The sequence below is a fragment of the Crassostrea angulata genome, unplaced genomic scaffold, assembly GCF_025612915.1.
Source record: "Crassostrea angulata isolate pt1a10 unplaced genomic scaffold, ASM2561291v2 HiC_scaffold_124, whole genome shotgun sequence".
NCBI lineage: Eukaryota > Metazoa > Mollusca > Bivalvia > Ostreida > Ostreidae > Magallana > Magallana angulata.
Genome location: NW_026441679.1, coordinates 211,590 through 230,000, shown reverse-complemented (window position 1 = coordinate 230,000; position 18,411 = coordinate 211,590). Strand labels below are relative to the sequence as shown.

Sequence of the window (18,411 nt, the reverse complement as noted above, 5' to 3'; positions counted from 1 at the left end):
AAAGAGCACATATTTACTGACAACTGAGTTCATTATTGCATTAAACGATCAAAATTAATAATCATTATTTTGTCAATATACCTAAACCACACATCAAGCCAGTCCATCCTCGTTTACAGCCTTTATTGCATATACCCAGAACTGGATCACACGACTCGTTTCCAGAACAGAAGCTGTCACACCGGTTGATGCAGTCTAATCCAAAGAACCCAGGCGGACATGCTGCGGAAATCGTGACATAAGGGTTATGACTTTTATTTTCAGGATTTATATATCATATAATGCTTATAAGAGTTGAAAATTAAAATTAAGTCAACTAATTTCGGGTTACAGATTGTCTAATAAATATGGTATTTATAATCAGCAGAGCTATGAAAAAAATTACAAACTTTCGTTACAATATTCGCCTTTGTATCCGTGTAAACATCCGTTCAAGCAACTTCCGTTGATGTGATGGCAGTGATCGGCTTGTAAACAATGACCACATTTTCTATTGCATTCAGCTCCAAAGTACCCGTTGTCGCACACTTATAAATCATAAATAAAAATGTATGAATGTTGAAGTCAAAGATGCATTTTTCTAAAATAAACTTGGCAAGTATCCAGATAAAAAAAAGTTATATAATGAATAATATTTTTCTGATATACTAGGATTAGATGATCTTGAAATGAAACCATTACTCAATTTTAACATCGTAATTATATTAGCTACAATATATTGGTTTTTTTTTTTTTGGCATTGGGTGTGATAATGGTCGGCAGGCAACAATCTACACGGTCCTTGTGTGGTATGTTTATATATATACTTATCTTCTTATCACATGCGTTGCCTGCCCATCCCGGTTTACAACCGTGATCACAATGTCCTGAAATCCTGTTACAACTTGAAGCACAGCTTGTGCTACACTGTTTTAAACAGTCTTTACCGTAGTATCCTGCCATGCATTCTGTAATTATCAATTTCTCAATTACAAACAATTTGCACATATTCTAGGGCTTTTTGTATTATAATTCACAATTAATTTTACAAGCATTCCTTATTTTTTTTAAAGTTCATGTCCGAAACTTCTACTGAATTGAATCAAGTAAATTAGCTTAACTGTTTCTGCGGTCAGAGTGATCTCTCGATTCTTTTGTACCATAATTTGGTAATAATAGTTTATTGAACAATTCAATTTAAAATACAATCATTGGTGGCAAATAAAACAATATTTAAGGGGTAACTTATGAAGAAGATGCTTAACAATGTACCTGTTTGAAACATCGTGATCAATTTTAAGCGTTAACTCGTGTTTCAAATGAAACATTAACGCATAATAAAATGATATAGGAAAATCCCACGTACATCGCTACATTAGCACTGAAATGTATAAAGATCCAAACTTTATTTTTTTTTTTTCATAACACTTCCGAACCTCTTCACTTAAATAACATTTAGAATATTCACAACAAAGTTTGCATCCTTTTTGCATCCTCCAAAATATCTTAGGTAAGTTCATATTTATTTATGATTCGTTCCAAACATATTTTGAATATAATGCTTGCTCTGACTATACATGTTTCCTGTTCATACTAGTTGTATAATGATTGAAGATGACAATGCTATTTTGTATGTTAATATAATTTACTTAAACGTACTTACGCTGGTCACACGTGTTTCCTGTCCACCCTGGTTTACAGCCTACGTCACATTGTCCTGTAAACCTGTCACATTTGTTTGTTACCTTACAGTTTGGACTGCATTCGTAACTGCAGTTATGCCCATAGTGACCTAATTGACACACTACAATAGTTTATTAACCATTTGTGGTCTTTGATTGAAATGTAATAAGAATCATTCCAAGGTTTACATAATTTACTCAAAGAGAAAACCTACGTACTCTGCCTGCACGTGATCCCTGTCCATCCTGATTTACATCCTCCGTCACACTCTCCTGTAATTCTGTCACAACTGTTGGTTAAGTTACAATTTTGACTGCATTTGTTACTGCAGTTATGACCATAGTAACCTGACGCACACACTACAATATATTATTAACCATCGATGATGTTACATCGAAATGTAACATTTAATCTCTTTGAAATATGAAGATAACTCATTTAAACAGTTAATAATACGAACTCAGTCTGCATGTTAAGCCTGTCCATCCTGGTTTACACCCTTCATAACATTGTCCTGTAAACCTGTCACAATGGTTAGTTACTTTACAGTTCATGCTGCAATGGTTGCTGCAACTCTTACCATAGTAGCCCGATTCACACGCTTCAACTGTACATTAAAGAGTGACGTAATTATATCGTTATTATATGATCAGAGTAGAAGAATGCAATTTATTTTATGTTAAGCTACTTAAACATACTAACTCTGATCACATTTGCGCCCTTTCCATCCTGGTTCACATCCTCCGTCACAATATCCTGTAAACCTGTCACAATTCTTGGTTACGTTACAGTTTTGACTGCATTTATGCTTGCAATTCTCACCATAGAAGCCTGATTTGCACACTACAATAGTTCATTTTAGTTATGTTGTTAACTATTTAGAACATTGTGACAAAGAAATTTATATCACATTTAATCTTGATAAAATTGGTGAGAGAAAAAAAAATTGTATAATATTTTGCTTTTAAAGTCCTAAAATATATATTGAACATGGACTAGTAACACACACTTACCCTGATCACACGTGTCCCCAGTCCATCCTGGTTTACAGCCACCTTCACATTTCCCAGTTGTTATATTACATACGCTGGTAACGTAACAATTGTTGCTGCATTTATAACTACAGTTCCTACCATAGTGTCCAATTTTACATTCTAGAATATATAGATTTCAATAGATTTACTACACAAAGATGCTATATCTAATATGTTGATGTTCAAATCAGGTTTTTTCTGAGGGGGGTTAGGGTTAACTCGTATAAATTTAGATAACTGATTGCATAAGTAATCATCTTAAATACTGCAGACTTTCTTGAATTGAGTTAAAAAAAAGGAGTAAAAAAAAAGCACAACTTATGACTTTCTAATTATGTGCCCGAATTCAAATAATATACAGGCTCACGTAAAGGAAACTTTTTGCAAAGAAGTACATGTATTTTACTTCAGGACGTTGTCTACTCAGGGTTTGAGTTCTGAAATTCGGATATTTATAAAGTTCAATGTCATGTGTAAAACTTGTTCTAAACAATAAAAGTATTTATGAAATGAATTATTATTGACATACTATTTGATATTTTTACTATATTGTGGCATTAGGCTCAAACAACGTTGGATTTTTATCAGAACAGAGGAAATTCGGACTAAAATTTTCAGATTTAGTTTTTTACTGAAATATATTCGGCAGAACTGTAATATTCAAAGTTAAGATTTAATTTGTTAGTCAACATAGTTTAGCACATTTTTTATTGGTTTTATCTCACTTTTTTTTTAGATAATCGAATGGCACACAAAACAAAAATATTGAAAAATGCCTTACAATGATAAAAGACAACATATATCAAAATTTTGATCATTGACCTTATATAAGTTTTATGCCTGCAGAGTAAGGTCAATATACTTAGTTTAATGCAATAAATGTTTTATTATTATTATCATTCAGTTTTTTTGTTACATTGAATCAAAAATGGATAGGGATTTGAAAACTGATAGAGGAAGTTCGGACTGAAATATTCATAAAATTTGTGAATGAAAACTTGATCCTTTTTTTTAAATAAAGTTCACTTTTAAGGTGGCTCACTACACCGTGGAATATTCAAAAATGGGTAGGGATTTGAAAACTGATAGAGGAAATTCGGACTGAAATATTCATAAAATTTGTGAATGAAAACTTGATCCTTTTTTTAAATAAAGTTCACTTTTAAGGTGGCTCACTACACCGTGGAATATTTTCTCTAATCAGCAGAAAATACTTGATTATGAAAGATATCATAATGGATAAGAAGTAATTTAAGTCTAAAAGGCAAAAAAATGTTCAATTTTGGAAGAAAAATTACATTTTTAAAAATTTAATTGAGTTAACATGAACAAAAGCTCCAGGCGGATTTGAGCTCATGATCTGCAGTTCAGAAGCCCAATACTTTATCCATTGAGCTACGACGATAAACAACCCAATCGAACAATAAAAAAAGTTTAACAAACAATTAAATCGCCATCTTATGACGTAGTGTCTTAAAAGTATAAGTGTAGGTGTAGTGAGGTACCTTAAAGCTATAATTCTTAAATTGAGAACAGTATATGAGGTGTATATAAATTAAAGCTATCATTCTTTTTTCAGTTGTTCGGGAAATACAAACCGTTTTTGCAGGATTGACCTTGATATCCTGGAAGGCAACTTAGACAGTCTCCTGTATATGTGTCACAATTAAAACAGTGTGTTGGACACGGATGAAGACAACCCTCACCATAGCTTCCACGGCATCCTATACAAATAAAATAACAAAGAAAAAATGCACTTCTGATTGAACAGATTTGCCATATCACATCAAAAAACATAAAAGTATGTACTCACCATACACTTCGATCTCACAAAGTTCATTGTAAGCATACTGTGAAAGGTAAAAAGGATTATGATTACGACTACGTTCGTTGTAGTATATTACGTAGCGTCCGACAATAGAACAGCTAATGATTTGGTTTACTGAAGGCGTGCCTCCAGTTTCGTCTTTGTAACAAAGTTGTCCATCAAGTCTGGACGTTGTATTCGAGACGTAAATAGAAAATCCTGCCAATCTATGGACATATGGCCCAGGATCTTAAAAAGGACAAATTTATACTTATTTGTTATTATCTGACATGAACACAGTTACTGGATTATTTCTTTCTAATTAAACTACGTGCAGGTAAGCGGGTCACTCAAATCGGGCATGTATTATTTTCCTTCTAAAATCGATTTATCTTGTTGAGCTTTTTCGCATAACAAGAGAACTAATGTTTATTTTTGGGGAAGAAATAAAAAAAAAAACAGATGCAAAATCGGGCGTCTAACAAATATATGTATATGTTGTCATGTATGTTCTTTCAATATCTGATCATTCCAGGTACATAGCAATATTGTAACACATCAGCTACCTACTTGTCAATAGGTCACAATGCACCCTTGTTTTAAAACAAGAATGTTTTATAACCATTTTTACCCTCTATGTCTCTTGTGATAATGCTAACAAAATAACGATTGAATCTTCACATCTTTATCTTTTTCCAGTAATTTTTCATATATTTGTTTTCTTTATTGTACGATCTTACGAAGAGTGATTTTATATATATTGCATTAAATATGCTTGTAAATGGAGCGTAAAATGGAATATACGTTAAGAGAATACTGTGTTTGCATGACTTGACTTTTATATACAATTTTTTATCAAGCAGCGTCTGATGTAATGTGTATACATTTTTTGCATATGCGAATGTGCCATGAATATGATATTGTATCTTCATTTGATAAAAAGAAAAAAAAAATGTCAAAATATATTTATCTCTTTACTCCACATTCTAATGAGAAGAACGTTTATTCATACATTCATTAAGGGATTTGTACAGAGTTCCTATTTTACAATATCTTTATAAAACATGCGTTGCCCATAGACTTCAACGTTAAATTCAAGGTGTAATAATTGGAAAATAGTCATAATTTTAACAATTCCTTTGCTAATTTTAATTTGTTAGGCGACAACTTCAAAATGATATCACAGTTAAGAATATTCAATTATTTGGTACAAATTGTGGTCATTATACCTAAATACCTTAAAAAATCCGTGTGTATAGAAAATATTGATGAAACATTTGATTAATATTATAATACCTATAAGCAAGGAATGTCCAGACAGTGTTATACACAAATTCAAAATTCTAACTAATAAAATGATAAGAAATACTATATGTAGACTGTTGATGAATACAAAATGAACCAAAATATCAAACTATTTCATATCTCAAAATATCAAATACAAATAACTTTATCTTTAAGTTGACTTTAGACCTGAACGAACGGTGACATGATTTATGAAAAAAATATGATGAAAATGTACCTACCTTGGTTGTCAGTCCTGTAGTATATGTTTATATGACTGATGCTAACTACACTACCGAGGTCCACTCTCCATTCAGCTGTGTAATGGCCGCCTTCACTCAACGTACACTGACCACCACTACATACAAAAATATGATGAAAATGTACCTACCTTGGTTGTCAGTCCTGTAGTATATGTTTATATGACTGATGCTAACTACACTACCGAGGTCCACTCTCCATTCAGCTGTGTAATGGCCGCCTTCACTCAACGTACACTGACCACCACTACATACAAAAATATGATGAAAATGTACCTACCTTAATTGTCAGTCCTGTAGTATATGTTTATATGACTGATGCTAACTACACTACCGAGGTCCACTCTCCATTCAGCTGTGTAATGGCCGCCTTCACTCAACGTACACTGACCACCACTACATACAAAAATATGATGAAAATGTACCTACCTTGGTTGTCAGTCCTGTAGTATATGTTTATATGACTGATGCTAACTACACTACCGAGGTCCACTCTCCATTCAGCTGTGTAATGGCCGCCTTCACTCAACGTACACTGACCACCACTACATACAAAAATATGATGAAAATGTACCTACCTTGGTTGTCAGTCCTGTAGTATATGTTTATATGACTGATGCTAACTACACTACCGAGGTCCACTCTCCATTCAGCTGTGTAATGGCCGCCTTCACTCAACGTACACTGACCACCACTACATACAAAAATATGATGAAAATGTACCTACCTTGGTTGTCAGTCCTGTAGTATATGTTTATATGACTGATGCTAACTACACTACCGAGGTCCACTCTCCATTCAGCTGTGTAATGGCCGCCTTCACTCAACGTACACTGACCACCACTACATACAAAAATATGATGAAAATGTACCTACCTTGGTTGTCAGTCCTGTAGTATATGTTTATATGACTGATGCTAACTACACTACCGAGGTCCACTCTCCATTCAGCTGTGTAATGGCCGCCTTCACTCAACGTACACTGACCACCACTACTTACAAAAATATGATGAAAATGTACCTACCTTGGTTGTCAGTCCTGTAGTATATGTTTATATGACTGATGCTAACTACACTACCGAGGTCCACTCTCCATTCAGCTGTGTAATGGCCGCCTTCACTCAACGTACACTGACCACCACTACATACAAAAATATGATGAAAATGTACCTACCTTGGTTGTCAGTCCTGTAGTATATGTTTATATGACTGATGCTAACTACACTACCGAGGTCCACTCTCCATTCAGCTGTGTAATGGCCGCCTTCACTCAACGTACACTGACCACCACTACCACGGTCAGTGAATAAACCATCCACTGCTTTCTCACTGCCAACGTTTCCAGTTGAACCAGGCAACGGATGCTGCTGCCAGGTTGATTTGTTTAAAGCTAGGTTTTCTGAAGGATTTAAGAAAGGATGAAATTATTGAAGACGAAATTATGAAAAGATATAAGGACTATCCAAGAGCCTTTTGCATGTACTTAAATACAAGATAAATTTATATAAAGCGAGTTCTTTTTAAACATTCAAGAAATTGAACAATTATAAAAGACTCACTATTAACATATTTGCACATTATTGAACTACTTGTATTGTTTATTAAATGTACTTGAATACCTTTAAAACTATTATATTAATAAAAATCAGGATATTTTTTTATCTATTACTTTTTTTTTTATAAACAGGGAAATGTTCCTGATTTTCAGAAGAAAAAAGTCTCACTTAATATTGATAATCAGTTTACACATCAAAATCATCTATATTGTATTTTCGATTAACCTATAAGATTTAGTTGATATGCTTATTTATTTCTTCATCCTATCTACTGTCTACTGGAGAAGCCCCAATTTATTTTGTTTTACTGGTGAAATGACTAATTATTTTCTAGAGTAAGTGACAGTTTGATAACATTTTACAATTTATTAATTTATTTAAAAATATATATTTAAATGCAAACATATATATTTTTCACAACAAATATGTTTTAATCAAAGTAGATTATATTTAGTATTTGTTCTTATTGGTCTAGTCATTCATTCAAAATTTAAGACCTAAGTGTAAAGATTATAGCAGGTTTTATTGAAAGTAACCTCGTTTATCTGAACTATGCAATTTGTCTATTAAAGAAAGTTATTGATTATGCTTTGAGTGATAAAAATGACCCGAAAAAAGTCAAATTATGGTATTCTTATGACATGTACTTAATTTTTACGCATCAATAAAAAGAGGCAAGAATAATGTAACATGCATCTACTTACGACATCATACAGTCACACTTACCTAGAGCAAAAACACTTGCGTAATAAAACACCTGACTGGTGAAAATCACAAACACATTGTTAGACACCATGCTTTTGTAGATATTAAATTATGAGCAAAATACGCATTTGGAGATAACAGTTTGTGTGCAAAGGTTTATAATATATATAAATAGATGTTACCTTGACGAGAATGTGGATATGCGTCATTGCATAACATTTTTTAATATCTTCCGTATTGTGAGTTTTTAATAAACAGTTTTCAATTTAAATCATAAAACCCGTATGTAAGTATTAGTGAAGGGTATACATATTCAGCATTCAGAACCAATAAAAATTAGGATGTAATTTTTCCTGGAAATCAATAAGTTGTATCTCCTTAATAGATGAATGAGATGTATCTTCTTGTCTGTACAACAATTCTTAATATTGAATAATAAAAATGTTTAATTGATAGCTAAGTATTTAAACATAATTTGTTGTGCATAAATCTAGAATCAATGTTGTATTTCTTCCCAAATAATAGTAAGCTTATGTTTTCTTCATAGTTGATATACCTTATACATGTAATTAAAATTTAATTCACAAAGTTAAAATGAGATTTGAATTTAATTTTCACTCTTCTGGTATTTTATTTCCTGTTTTTAGTTGTGTTTTTATCTTTCTTGTTTTACAAAAGGAAACAATCTTTCAAATTTTGTTGATAAATTACTGCCGTTACATTTTGATGAAATTGTGTGCAATTGTTAACCATTATCAAATCCGTAATATTCTAACCCGGATATGTTATGATTTTACAGCAATGTGTAGAAAGTCGCTTATCAGTACTTTATAGGATATGACGTTCCAATATTCAATTTTGGTGTCATGATCTGCAGTTTATTCGGTAGTTCTCAGGGAATACCATAACGTTAAAAATGAGTTATATAAAGACAATAGTAAAACCGCTTGATCTTATTCAATATTATGATTAATTTACCAACAAAATGTATTTATTTCATTACAATTTAATCAATTGTGATCAATGGACAAATATATTTAACCTATATGCGAATTATTTATTTTTTAAAAAAAAGCAGAGTCCTGCCTCTGGACAAAAACACACCTGTTATGTATTTACTGTGTATTCTGTTATTTCCAGGCCCCGCCATCACCAACTTTCCTCAGGTCAATACTAAGCCTCAAATCTTGGGTTTGATCTCAAATTTATGCACTTTTCTTTAAAGGATTTGAGTTGAGGGACGAGTTGAGAGGGATTTCAATATCAGGTGACGGTGGAGCCAGGGTTTTTTCTGAGATTTAACAAACAATAAATTTTAATATTATATAACACACAAAGAAATGAAAGCATGTCTAAAAACACAATGCAGCAATTAAAAAAATCGAATTTTTTTTATCGAAATTGATTCGATATGAACATACACGGTAGTTAAGTAATAATGTATATCCTGTTGCAAGTTTCAATGATTCCAAGACAGACACAGTATTAAAAACGGTTTTTGCTCTAATAGATGAAATGAAAAAAAAATTAAAGTGCCCAAGACGGGTATTGATTCCGGGGCCCTTTGTTTATTAGCATCAGGTCACTTCTATTACTCACCGGTAACTCATTTGGGGGTTTTATATCCCATACAGCATTTGCTATTGAATTAAGGTAATGCATGTGTATTTTTTTACTTGAAAAGATTTTGACCTCTATTAAGTTTGTTAAAATCAATTATTATCTACTTACATTCATGCTTATATTGAGAATGAATTACGGTACTTGGTCTTCACTGAAAAAAAAAAAAAAATATATATATATATATATTATACCTGATTGAAAACTGTTAGGCTAACTAGTACTTAGTTAATACATTTAAACCGGTTAGATATACGTTCTCTTAATTCATAACTTCATGTATGAAATGCAAGGAAGAAGATTAAGCTTTTTTTTATATAACGCATTGAAACTATTTAGGTAATAGCTTTAAGCAATTAACCGGTTTTCGTGATAACGGCGCCGTTCAAACATGGACTATATTATAAATATTGATTATATTACAATTGCAACAGATCTAGAATAACAAATTAAATGATATATGTTTAAATATTTAATTGTAAACATCATTTCTAAGTTATCAATTCTATAACAAACAATATAACCAATTACCGGTGACGTATTTACTGTATATGGCAACTGCAAATGATGTATATACATGCACATACATGATGTAAATATAATGCCTTATATGTGACATATTATATTACCCCTTATGAACATATTTAAATAATTTACCCCCATTTAAGATTACCGGTACTGTAATTAATTAGCCTCTTGATTTTCCTCTTACATCCATGTATCTTTGATTTGTACAGGTAATATTTTTAAAACCAAGCGTGAGGAATTATTTAAAAATGTAAATAAAACTGTCATTCAATGGACTTATCGTATACACGTACATACTAAGATTTCAACACCTTTAGGAACCCTGGCGTGCACATGGGGACAATACATACATGTTGCGTATATCCTGCACATTCTGTGTTAGTTCCAGGGGTTTTCTGAAGTTGAACAAACAATAGACTTGAATTAGATATACACAAACGAATAAAACCATGCTTTGACAAACAAACAACAATATCCCGCCCGATATATTAACAAAGGCTGGTGAGAGTCTTTTCATCAACATGTATCTAGTAGATCTAGAATTAGACCTGCGGAATAATTTTTTTACCGATTAGTTTTTAAAAAGTAGGAAACAAACATACTTTAATATAATTTCACTTCCATGCGCATAATTTGAGACATGGACTGCGTTCGCCGTACAATAATGTTACAATGATTTACAGTTCAAAAGCCATCGACTGAAATTGATTCAATATTTTAGATTATCTATGTTATCTTGGTTCCGCTGAAAAGTTATAGTATAGTATGTTATTTACAAGGCACAGAAATAATATTTTAATTGTCACACTAAATGATAGAAATGAACATTTTAAACGCTTTTTGATTTCTAGCAAATCTAAGAATTAATCATAAACATAATGTTAAGAATTATTGTATTTTGACATCACTGAGCACGACGAAAACCTAGAGGATTACGTGCTGTTTTGTGGTGTATTTAGGGAAATATTGATCCCCTTTATTTTTTCTCATTTCGCTTTTGTTGGTAAAGGCGAATTTAAGACGATTCGAATATAAGATATTTTTCAAATTTCTGTGTTGTTTAAAAAAGATTACCTATAATAAACTTGTCTTCCGACAGGACGAAACCGTTTGAATGTGTTGAATGGGAATAAAATCAATGTGCAAAAAAACACACACGAATTATAACAGGAATGCACATATCTGTCAAACAAGTTCAATTGTAATCGATAAAAGGAAAGATTCTATCATTTCCTCATATGCATAATTATTGTTACCCGGAAAAATTATCATGATTGAAACCAGAATTCTTACAGAGATTTATATTGGGCAATGTTTACATCTTTTTTTCATTCGGAAGTATTCGGGACACATTTTTTAACGTTATCATCGGGGTACTTGTCATGTAGTTTGCAATGCAATATCCCCGTATACTTTGTATTAATGGTTAAGTATTGAAACTTAAAGCGGAAATAGGGTCGTTTAAAAAATGACTTTTTCATGTTAGTGGATGAACATTCATGACAATTGCGTTTATAGTTATCGAAATATTAAACAAAAACCGATGAAAGCAGAAACAAGAATTACACAAACTGTCCGTCATTAATTGTCAGATTATTGGTATTTTTCGAAGATAATGCTGATTACCTCCCAGTTTGAAGGCACTTGACGTAATTGGATAACCTAGTCATAGATAAAACAGAGTTAGTATATTTTTTTGACGAACACATTTATCCCGAGAGAAAAAAAAAGTTTTCTTGTTTTTTAATACAGATAGCAAAATTGATATTCATAACCTTTGATTTGCAATGTAAAATGTTCATATCAATATCGACACTCAGTGTAATAAAATGTTTTCATCTTTAAAGAATATCTTAAATAGAAGTTTGCTATAAAGATGTCCTTTAATAAATATTGTTTTATTTGACAATGTTTTTATTTTTTTTGTATTAGTAAATTGTGTTTGCTTTTGTATGAAGGTATACTGTATATGAAACGTTATATACTGTTTATATTCACACTTGAATACTTTAAGGTATATCAAAGACACACTTTCTCCGTAACTACTGTGGAATAATTAAATTTCGTGGTAACCCCATTTTCGTGGAATTCGTGGGTTCCTCTCACCCACGAATTAACATCCGCCACGAATCAATAAATCACGGCTTTAAAGTCATATTTCATTATTTAGGTATCAGATAATACACGAAGTTACGTCCCAAAGAACCTGTAAAATGAAAGAAATCCACGAAAATCGACCCCCACGAATTTTAATGATTCAACAAGAATTCTCAAGTGTCTTTAGGACGAAGACCAAGTAACAGGTGCAATTATTGAATGTTGTTTTTGTTTTCCGTTGTTTTGAGTTTAATATAGTTGAAAAGCAATAACATCTCAAATACGGATAAAGTTAACACAATTATGTCTTTAAGCATATTTGTTCTCTGGGAAGACTTGTTTTAAAATATTGTTTATGTATTCGGTTTTGTGATTCATTCAATTTCATTCCGTACATTTAATTTTGGGGGTTTCCTGTTTTTATAATTGACATACTTTTAATTCAGATTGCATACGCAGTGAATGTTTATATTTCATTAATAATCGAAATTATGTCACATCATGTACAACACTTAAAAAGAGCGACAAAATTTCAAGAGCCCACTGCAAACTCTTGTTGGGAAAGAAAAACTGTTTTGTGACGATTACTGAGTGAGATTGACGCATTTAAAATACGATCCTCAATATAGCTGCCCTTGTTATGAAACGTCTATCTTAAATCGAACAGAGCTGTGGTTAATTGTAAATACGAACATTAATTGATACATTTCATACATAAATCGTCTAAAATCCCTATACAGCATGCACATCTATAAAACTGTCACCGCACTGACCTCTGTTATTTAAGAATAATGCTCTTTGTTCTAAATGGTTAGCTGAATGTTACACTTTTTTGTTCATTAATTAAGAGTGAACAGTGCTTCTTCTTGTGATAAAGTACTAGAGCTTTAACGTAAGAAATTAAGTAGCGGAGTCAAAACAATCGTAAAAGGTGACTTTTACATATGAAAATATGTACTGTGTCGCATTATTATGCAAGCTGCCTGCTATGGCATTCTAAAAATATTATTGTGTTCTGCTAGTTTGTAAGAGATTTTATTTATTGACCGTGAAGCAACTCTGTTTTTGCTCTCCTCTTACCCAAACTGACGGTATGAGGGGATACTTTTTAATATAAGATTTTAATAATAGGTTTAAGAGGTATTAATTATTATTTCAATTACATCTTTTAAATTCTTTTGTAACTTTTAATGAAAAATAGAACCTAATGCATTTGTTTTATTTTTTTTTAATTTATGCAATTACAGAACAAGTTAAAGACATTTTTCAATATATCACTTGTTCCTGCCCTTCAACTGGTGAATTACGTACATACTGCTGGGATCAGATCACAAACTCCTTCGATGTTCACCTCTTTGCGGAGCAGTTTTCCATGACTGATGATGATAAATTCTGCTTTCTTCTAGGTGGGAAATATTTCACATGGTTGCCAGAAAAAAGACCTACGTGGAGTTCGTATATTTAACTTTCGATACATCCGAGACACTGACACCGACCCTCAAAGCTCAACCTAAGCAAATGTTAGCAGCCTAATCCGTGTATGTGCGTGCCCCCTTACCCGTCTAGGACCCCCCCCCCCTTTTTTTTGGGGGGGGGTGCATACATGTAAAAATGCTTTCTCTTGTAATTATTTGTGTTGCATGAATGTGTAATTGTATGTTCTAAAATAATCCTCATATGAGGGAAATAAAGTATGAATGAATGAATGAATGAATGAGCTGTTCATATTAGATGTGGACAATTCCATATTCTTAACAGAAGTACGCAGAGTTTTAATAATTACTGATTAGATTAGCCCGAACATATGTAATATTTTAAAAAATAGCATGGTAAATTCAAAATGACATTGTAGTGAAAACGTTTCTTAAATATATTTAGAAGATTTTCCCTGGTAAATATGTTCGTAATTCTATGATCAAAACTGACCGTTGACATTTTTTATTAACACCTCTTAAAATGTTAACAAACTTTTAATTTCGACGACATTTCTGATGCATCATTCCTAGTGAAATCTGCTATTGACTGTCATGTAACATTAACATTTTATAAAATTATTAAAAGTCAATATTTAGTAGATGAAATATAAAATTAAGGATATCAAGTTTTCTAATGCTATTTCATAACAGTAACTTTGTTTGATGGGGTGTACCGCGGCTTAAATGTTTGGAAAACACAATAAAAAATCATGATTTTAACTCAAATATAAAGGCACATCGTAACTAAAATCTAGGTCGTGTCCATTTTTGACTAACAAAATATGTCTCAAATGCCTGCAGTCTTTCTAAAAAAAAAACGACATTAAACAAGCTCTTGACCTATTTGACATATTTATGTCTGTTCATTTTAAAGTGAACTAAAATTGCTCAATCATTTTTAAACTATCGTGAAAGTGATAATGTGTTCCGTTCCTCTTATTTGATGATGACCGTAGTCGGGCAAAAATCGTGTTGTTTTCAGCACGTGTCAATTGCTGTCAATCAAAATCCACGTGTTAAAAATAAATGACAAAAAATATTCCGGTTTGTACGACCCTTAGATTTCAAAAGCTCATAATTACATTAATTAGGTTTGTGAAAGGGATTTTATGTACTTATGTCACTGTCACAGTCAACGTTATTTCTTTTTTTCTATCGATACAATGGGTAAATCTAAAGTTGAAGACACCCGTGATTTCAGGTGTACTGTCTCTATAAGCTATAAACCAGAGGTAAGTTTGACAGACTTAGAGTTTCACAATTAGGGAAGGAGATTCTTTCAAAATAATAAAATACAAACGAATGAATAAGAATAAATAACTGTTTTGGTGCAACAGTATTTCCAGTGGGTATTTTTATGCAACACATAGTTTGGTACCTTAATCAAATAACCTTTTTTTCTAACTTGTGGTTTATGCATGAAGGTACTTAAATATAAAAAAAGAATGGTCTTTCTTTTATTAATTGTTTGAAGGTAGATTAAAAAATACACGTACCCTCACAGGCTTTTTTGGGTGTTATGGAAATCATTGGACGAGCCCTTGCTGTAGGAGTGAGTGGATAGTTTGCAATTTTTAGATTAGGATTATGAAAATGGCGACCTAGCAGACTGAGTGAGTCTTTCGTATTGGATGCAAAAACAACAAAGCGGAATAGCACCAAGAAGTTTAACTGAACTTTTGATTCTATGAAACACAACTTACTGTTTTGAATTTTTGACATGTCTTCTGACAAATATTATGTTGTCCTTGATTAATAAATATATTTTTAACGCGCATTAGCTTCTTTATATTTTATGAATTGTACATATATTAGGGTGAATAACTGCTGATAAGGCATTACATTACAGGTTATTTTTCTTAATTAATTTTCATGATTATAGTGTTAGAAAATGTCAACGCTAGTATTGATAAAAATGACCATATTTAGATGAACGTTTATGCTTTTTTATGGTAATGCATATTCTGATTGCTTAATAACATTGAAATCTTTTCTAAATCTAAAAATCAAAGTATTGAAAATTGAAAATACTGTAATGCGGTTAGAAAGCTTTTAGACATCAGAAAATTCCAGTACAAGTTCTAACATTTAAGTTTAAGTTTTAAGTTTTTCATCGAAAAAATTCGGCTAGCCTGATAGGATGCATATCGTATTTCTGCTGAAATACTATCCAACAATCTCGAACGTATACTGTATTTGATTTATATTGCTAATTGTAATATAATTGTTCCTGAAAGCTGAATATGAATGATGAATTCAAGGTAACCACAATTTGCAATATTCGCTCAAGTAAACGCTAAATATAAAATCCAGACGAATGGAACCAAAAATTAACAGGTTGTACTTTAACATCAATAGGTGGGACATATACGAAAACCATGTCTAGAGTTTTGATACACCACATTGATAACTTTCTGAGCTTCCAGCACGGACATTATGATGTAGCACTGCTCACAAAATCGATACAAATGAACAGAAATTCAGCACAACTAGACAAACACCACACTTTCCACTTCTATGTGGGATTCCAGCACAGTTAGAACCATTTAAACAAGACCTTGGACTTTCGGTCGGTGTTAGCTTTCTATTTCTTGCGTCAAAACAAGCTAGAAATTACGCGGTTTCAAGCGAAAGATACACCGATTACGTAGTCTTAGCTCAAAAGCCATACACATATTGTTGATTTTAAAGAGCCATTGCTGAGTGGCCAGCAATGAAAAAGACAGGCCTACGTCACATTTCTGTTTGACACAATTATCCAAAGTCTAAGATATTGTAAAAATGGTTCTAACAAAACATTTATTTTACTAATATAACGGCCGGAGTTCAGCACAATGAGCCCAACCGTACCGTTTCTGGTCTTACACCATCAGTTTTTTGACACGTATTGTATTTTTTATGACCAGAATATGCCACGTAATGACATGTCATAAAATAACATAATTATTCACATCTACATATGGTTGCTAAGATAAGTAGAAGCATCTACTATCTAGCAATTATTTAAGTTGCCGGAAGATAAAATTAAGAAAATGTTTCATTCAAAGACTAGGGTCGGTAGGATTAAAATGTTTGCCGCATCAAAGCATATTGATATTTTTATGCAAATCATTACGCTCGTTTATCTAACAACGTATGTTCTCATAGCAGCTGTTACATTTTTAATGTAAAATTTAGTTTAGTTTCGAAAAATCGTTAATGTATATTAAGATTAACCACTCCCCCCTAATTACATTTAAGTGTAGGATAAGTCAATATCCTCACTTTATTTAGGTCTTATACTGATCCTGATGGAAACTCCACATTGATGTTTTTCTTCTTCTACACTTTTTGTTTCAAATTGTAAAATTTCGCTTAATTTTAATCCAGCTGCATTCAAATTGTCGGTATATTCCAAATGATGATAGGTTTCCTTTGACTCAAAGAGATATCTACTTGCCACTTCTTGTTGTGAGGTATTTATCTTATAAAAATACTTTATGGGTACTTTATTCCGGACAAAGGATCCGAGACGGTCCGTAACAAGTGATTTTAAGTTACTTTAAACGTTGCCCTCCCAGTTTGAGTTTTTTCGATTTTCTTTATTAAATCACATTCAGAAATAAATAGAATTAAATGTCTTGAAAACTGTCAAATTTTGCTCTTGTTTTTGCTCTGTAAATTTTTATTTTGAAAAAAAGATATCCCATTTTTTACAAAAGTTGTACAAAATATCAAGAGCTTTCGTTTAATACCACACAAAATGGGTTGGCCATTGCATTTAGGGATTTAAAGCCCTGGAAAGTATTTGTTTTATAAGTAGAAAACTATAAAAAAAAAAATTGGAGACGGCCATCACAGGAAAAGTTATTCTTTGCAATCTTGGTAATCTCACGAAAGTGTTATTTTGTTTGTGTATTCCGTATAATGAGCATACAAACTTGTAGACGGGAACCTGCTTTTATTTGGCACATATATTATAATTGAATTATGCGTAAAATCTAAAGAACGTCGCAAAAACATTGTTCTTCACTATGTGGGTTGCTTAATTAATTTTAAAGTAAATTTGGTATTGGATTTGCTTAAATTGTTTTCATATTAAACGAAGATAAGAGAAAAGTATAGTAAACAAGTAGGTCAGTGCAGCAGCTGTGCACTGTCAACTGACATTTCGGCTATTTGTTCCCAACATTGCTTTTTGGGGCTTTTGGTAAGGCTGCGGGAGAATTTTCCGTTTATAGTCTTGAGGTTGGCCGAAACTCCCTGGGCCATCTAGCCTCCCGCTCATCCGTACTCCAATTCGGCTTTCGTTTGTGTGTGTCCATGTTTATGTTAAATTTCCTGCTGTTATGTCGAATTTGCAGACGAATAGGTAATTGGATTTATGTGCGCAGCCGCGTTGAA

General features: G+C 32.2%; 1 protein-coding gene across 1 annotated transcript; it reads right to left on the bottom strand.

Annotated features, from left to right (window-relative positions):
• Window positions 1-81: 81 nt before the first annotated feature.
• On the bottom strand, window positions 82-8,399 carry LOC128169388 (multiple epidermal growth factor-like domains protein 10; the record flags this gene model as incomplete). The annotated part of the gene is made up of 12 exons (XM_052835540.1): window positions 8,330-8,399; window positions 7,222-7,446; window positions 4,510-4,752; window positions 4,295-4,420; window positions 2,676-2,816; window positions 2,365-2,505; window positions 2,123-2,263; window positions 1,881-2,021; window positions 1,643-1,783; window positions 807-947; window positions 390-527; window positions 82-222 (listed from the first exon to the last, which is right to left on the bottom strand). Coding segments are annotated over exons 1-12 (1,789 nt in total), but the record flags the coding sequence as incomplete, so codon positions are not given.
• Between the last annotated feature and the right edge of the window lie 10,012 nt (window positions 8,400-18,411).